Source organism: Canis lupus, chromosome 22, assembly GCF_048164855.1.
Source record: "Canis lupus baileyi chromosome 22, mCanLup2.hap1, whole genome shotgun sequence".
Lineage (NCBI taxonomy): Eukaryota > Metazoa > Chordata > Mammalia > Carnivora > Canidae > Canis > Canis lupus.
Window position 1 is genome coordinate 49,171,686 of NC_132859.1, and position 6,000 is coordinate 49,177,685.

Consider the following 6,000-nt stretch of genomic DNA (forward strand, 5'->3'; position numbering starts at 1 on the left):
GATGACATTTGCATGCAACCAAAGGTGATTAAAACTGCTGGTGCCTTAGCATGAACCAAGAGAGTGGCACCAAATGGTAGCAAAATCAAGGCACTGGTAGTCACTGCATAAAAATTAATTTTAGTATATGTTGGCTCTTGGGTATGTGTAATGTATTTCTGAGGCACACCAAAGTGCAATGGTTGTCTCAAGGAAAGCTTTTACGCCACCATTTATTTGATCTGCAGGCCGACTGAGCAGTTTCTCTCACAGAATATCATTTTAACTTGAAAGAAAAACTAACAAACTATGATTATTCAGATCTGGGTATAGGGCAGAAATTTCCTCAAAAATGAACAAAGTGAGCCTATCATTTCCCAGAAAAGAACTGTGACAGTTAGTTAGGTTCTAATAGGATGCCTGGAGGCCAGCACAGAGGAAGTCTCAGCCAACCAAGAGGAAGTCAGAGGTTTGTCCTGGCAGCACTCCAAAATAAAAACCACAAGAAACCGGATCAAACCAGACAGGCCCAAGATGGCTGACAAAGTAGGCCAAGGTTCACATTATTCCTTCATTATACTACATTAGCATTCTAAATCTCCTCCCTACCAGTGCCAGGACAAGAAACCCCTGACCAAATATGGGAGAGAAGGCTTGGCTTCCAAGAAATCCCTGCCTCAAGTAGTAAATATTCCAACCTCTTGTTAACAGCTGTTAAGACAGAAACCCAGGGGCACTTGGGTGGCTCAGTTGGTTAAGCATCCAACTCTTGATCTCAGCTCAGGTCTTAAGCTTAGGCTTGTGAGTTCAAGCCCGGTGTTGGGCTCCATGCTGGGTGTGGACAGAAACCCAGATCTAGTGGGTGCCACTCTCCCTGGAGCCTGCCAGCATTCCCAATCTTGAGAGCATACTTCTGCTTCAACAAACTTTCCTACTTGTACTGCTGTGTTGTGTCTGTCCTTGAAGTCTTTCTCCTGATGAGATCAAGAGCCTCCAGTGACATCTTTTGGACAAGCTGGGTCAAGAGCCTCACGACCCAAGGTCTCCCCAGTCTACTTGACAACAAGACCAATGCCCTCTGTAAGGTAACAAAAACAATTTTTTTAAAATTTTTATTTATTTATGATAGTCACAGAGAGAGAGAGAGAGAGAGAGAGAGGCAGAGACATAGGCAGAGGGAGAAGCAGGCTCCATGCACCGGGAGCCCGATGTGGGATTCGATCCCGGATCGCGCCCTGGGCCAAAGGCAGGCGCCAAACCGCTGCGCCACCCAGGGATCCCCAGGTAACAAAAATTTTATGTGTAATCTAAAGTGGTCACATTATTTCCTAAGTCTTTAAAATTAAATTGCTACAGATTATACATTTCATGTGAATAGTAAGATGGGAAAAAAATTAACAAGGGCCCAAAAGACCCTCTTAAGAGTTTTATTTTTTTTTAATTTTTATTTATTTATGATAGTCACACACAGAGAAAGAGAGAGAGAGAGAGAGAGAGAGGCAGAGACACAGGCAGAGGGAGAAGCAGGCTCCATGCAGGAAGCCCGACGTGGAACGTGGGACTTGATCGCGAGTCTCCAGGATCACACCCCGGGCCGAAGGCGGCGATAAACCGCTGCGCCACCTGCGCTGCCCGACCTGCCTCATTTCAAACAGAATCTGCAGCAGCTCATATCTCACATACAAATGTGATACAAAATAATAGTGAAAGGGAATATAAGGGAAGGGAGAAGAAATGTGTGGGAAATATCAGAAAGGGAGACAGAACGTAAAGACTGCTAACTCTGGGAAACGAACTAGGGGTGGTAGAAGGGGAGGAGGGCGGGGGGTGGGAGTGAATGGGTGACGGGCACTGGGGGTTATTCTGTATGTTAGTAAATTGAACACCAATAAAAAATAAATTAAAAAAAATAAAATAAAAAAAAATAAATTAAAAAAAATTAAAAAAAAAAAAAAAAAAACAAATGTGATACAGCAATACACACAGAAGAGGGGAGGGACGAAAAGGGGTGGGGAGGAGAGAAAGACAGAGACAGAGACAGAGAAAATGAAAAAGCCAAGAGCACAAAGAGGACGCGAGGAAGCAACGATAATATCAGAAATTTGCCACCACATACCCCAATACCATCAGCCAGCATTGTTTAATGCAAATAGATTTTTTTCTAAGGTAGGCTCTGTGCCTAACACGGGGCTTAAACTCACGACCCTGAGATCAAGAGCTGCATGCTCTAGCGACAGAGGCAGCCAGGTGCCCTAATGCAGTTTTTTAAATTAAGAAAGAAACCATCTTTCTTACAAGCCATCTTCCCCCAAATCTGAGGAAATGATTTCTTTAGAAGTCCTTAAAAATAGATGGTTTAAGCCATCCAGGGAGCAAATATAGTAAGCATATTTCACTTTGGACTCAAAAAAAAAAAAAAAAGTTTACTTTGTAGGCACCTTTTCATTTAAGTCACTTTTCCAATAATTTCAAATTTAGCACCTCAGTTTACTTCTTGAACTTAAGAGAGAACAAATCAAAGAGAAAGATAAGCATCAATAGCCTTACTTCCCATTTGATACCAGATGAAAAGCCACTACTGCCTGCCCATGCAGAAAATAGATATTAGGCACTCCTAGGATCCAGCCTTCTCAGGGCTCCATGCCCAGGCCGGGGCAGTTCAATCCAAGGAGGCCGGCAACAGCCTAAAGCATTCTTCAGACTTAGTCCATGTCAAGTCCAATTTGGTACTGCCCAAGTTTGAATTTCACATAAGGGCCCTGATTTTGCAAGAGGCAAGTACTCTCATCAGCTCCTCAGTTTTGAGGATCCAATTCAATATTTAAAAAACAAACAAAAACTCCTTATAAACTGCTAATTGCCTTCAAAAATACCTGAAATTTTAGATTAAATGACACACCATGTAAGCAATAACCCGAAACATTCAATGGAAAGTTTCCCCATGACAAGTGTTGTAAAAGACCCATAATCATTAAGATGTCAAACATTATTTTAAGAACAAGGTCAGAGAAAGGTTAAAATCATGATTTTCTTTTCTTTTCACAGAATAAACCAAAGACAAAAGTTCATTAGCTGGCTGAGTCACTTAAATAAAACTCTAGGAAAAGTAAAAGCTCAAAATAACCGTAATAAGCGAAGTTCTTGGCAGCAAACTTTCATTTTACCATAACTGAGAAGTGCGAAGCAACCTTTGAGTTGAAAATACTCAATTCCCTTCGTGCGCCTTACCTGGTCTCAAGGAGCAGCACAGCACTTCAGGCCTGTTTTACCTAGGGAATCACGGTTTCTAGTGCTATGTGGGGTGACCCTATGACGTTCAATAGATCAACTTCTTCAACTGAGACAGTTGTTCTAGAAAATAAGACAGCTCGTCCGAAGCCCTCAAGCTGCACAACTGCGGAGATCAAGTGCCAAGTTCAGGGAGAGGAGCGCATACCTTATCAGGGCCAGAGTCTGGTGACCTCCACACACTTCCACACTCTAAGAAACACCTCGTCCTTTCTTTGAGTTCTTGATTGCCCCTGGCTTTCCCTGCAAGCTATACAAGCTGAGTCTGCCGGGTGCAGCCCCCACTACCCAGGCCTGCCCTGACCCTGAAGTTCTCTTCAGGACAGGTATGCTCCAGCCTCCCTCAGAGCTGCAGTGAAATGTATGTAAGCTACTGGGAGACCGGACAGCACTTCAAAGACATCAGGCATCATTTAAAGAACAGTCAGAAAAATCTCAACAGAAAGCTGCCAAACCATGGAACTGTACACTTTAATAAAGATGAACTTATAGTGCATTAGCTGTATTTCAATAACGCTGCTAAAAATAAAAACAAAGAACCACCGAACTGATAGAAGTTAAGCACACAAAACACAACACGGCATTCTCTAGGATAAAGGCCAGAGACTAAGCTCCGATCTGTTTCAACCTTCAAAATTAAACAAAATGAATGGCTGCTGGTACAGGCAGCCGGGACCAAACAAACTAGTGTTTGTTGTGCAATCGCTGCATCTTAAAGCCCTTTTCCAAAAGGAAAACGAAATGGCCCAGGAGGATGGTCCCCAAAATGAAAACCTTTACTTTGAAACAATCCAAAAACATCAATCTCTAAGGTGCGTTTATTCCCCTGCGTCTACTTTCACTTATGAAAGAATCACTACTGTAACAGCAAGTGATGAAAATCTGCCACCAGCAAAGACTACAACGTAGAAGAGAATAGGAACTGATAACCGAAACCTTGGCGAGTGCTTGCCCAGCACCAGCTCCACGGCGCCGCGCCCCGCACTCCAGCTCCGAGCAGCCAGCCGACCGCCTGCAAGGAAAGGAAGCCCCTTCCCCCGGCAGCCGGCCCGCTCCACCGCCGGCACAAGCCCTGAGGTGCAGGTCCCGGGGCCGCCCTCGCACGCCCGCCACCCGGCTGGGCAGAGGCCACGCGGCCCGGACCCCGCGGCGGGAAGTCGTGCAGGCCTTTCCCACCGAGGCCGAGTACCTCATGCTGTAGGCGCCGGCGCCCAGCTCCTGCCCGATGCCCGAGAGGCTGGCGTCGAAGTCGTGCACCAGCCCGGACTCGATCACCTCGTCCATCTTGAGGACCCAGGCCATCTTCCGGCCTCGCCGCCGCCCGGCGCGGCCTCCGCGAGCAGGCGATGGGGCCGAAGCTCCGCGGGCGCGCCCTGGGGGAGGGCGCGGGTGAAGCGTCGGGCGGCGCGGCGGATGGTCACCACGGGCGGCCCGGGCGGCGGCCGGGACCAGAGCGACCGGGGCCCCGCACGCAGGGCACGGCGAGCCCGGCGAGCAGCTGCAGCGGGAGCGGCCGGGCCGCCGGCAGCGCCTCCCTCCCGCGGGCGCCGGCCCCGCGCCTCATGCCGCCGCCGCCGCCGCCCACCCCCTGCGCCGCTAGCGCTGCAGCCGCTGCCGCCCGCCCCGCCCCGGAGCCCCCGGCCGCATCCTCCCCGGCTCTGCGATGGGGCGGGAGCTCGGCCCGCCCGTCACCCGACCCCTGGTCTCGACCCCGGCCCCCGGCCCGCCCGCCCCGCCGCCCCGGCCAACCCCGCCGCCGCCGCTCCGCCGGCCGGGACGCTGGCTCCTATATGGCTGCGGCCCGAGCTCTCTCCCGCTTCCGCCTCCTCCGGCCCCGCCCCGGCCCCGCCCCCACCCGCGCGGTCGGCCCTCGCCCCGCCCCGCCCCGCCCGGCTCCGCTTTGGGAGCACGCCTGGCGCTGCACCCCCGAGCGTCCCCGCCGAGCAGCGCGCCCCGCCCCCGCGGCTCCCGCAGCCCCCGCCCCCCCGCCAGCTCCGCAGGCCAGCCCCGGAAGAGGCGGGGCCCGCGGGCCGTCCAGTTCCGCCCACCCAGAGAGGCGGACTGATTGACAGCCCAACTGGACAACAATGGCGAGGGCTTGGTCGAGGCTCCCGCGAGTCTCTGTGCCTCTGTACCGAACAGCCAATCGAAACGTCCTTCCTCTTGGGCGGTCTCGATAACGGAATTGGCTGCCGGAAGAAAGAGTTCATTGGCCCGCGCCGGAGGAAGCCCCCTACACCTCTCCGGGAGGTCCCTGGCTGCTCTGTGGTCTTTCCGGGCAGTCTCTGGATTCTGCCCAGACTACTTCGGAGAGAGCGGGGTTGGGGCGGGATAGGTGCCTGGGGACTGGAAAGCCTATTGGGTAGAAAGCCCTGATTGACGTGCATGTCAGCCAATCAGCGCTCCTAAAGAGGGCTCCGGAAGTCTCCCAGTTGCAGATTGCAGTGAACACGATGGCAAGCCCGAGTTGACCTCGTGCGTCCGTCGCAGTAGTAGCTCGCATTCGGGTTATTGTTGTCGCTCGTGGTTCTGGAGGTTCGCTGGGCTTAGCCGGGTGACCCTCGTTCCGGGTCCCCCCCTGTGGGCGGAGTGGCAGGGCTGGGCTAACGTCATCCTTCGGGCTTCCCCGCTCACGTGGCGGGGCTGGGGCCTCGGCGGGGTGGGGCCGCTGCAGCGCACTGGCCTCTGCGTGCCCCTGACGTCCGCTCGGCGTGGCCGCTGCCTCTAAAGCCA

General features: G+C 52.1%; 1 protein-coding gene across 4 annotated transcripts in view; it reads right to left on the reverse strand.

Moving 5' to 3' along the window:
• The window catches only part of UBP1 (upstream binding protein 1), a 52,649-nt gene extending 47,960 nt beyond the window's left edge, over nt 1–4,689 (reverse strand). For 2 of the 4 annotated variants that reach the window (XM_072793503.1, XM_072793502.1), the window contains exon 1: nt 4,457–4,685. In XM_072793503.1, the coding sequence (XP_072649604.1) occupies nt 4,457–4,569 (113 nt within the window). In that variant the 5' untranslated portion in view covers nt 4,570–4,685. Of the gene's footprint in view, nt 1–3,207; nt 3,373–4,456 lie in introns of those variants that run through there. The other 2 variants (XM_072793504.1, XM_072793505.1) reach the window with 2 other exon arrangements.
• Nucleotides 4,690–6,000: the final 1,311 nt, after the last annotated feature.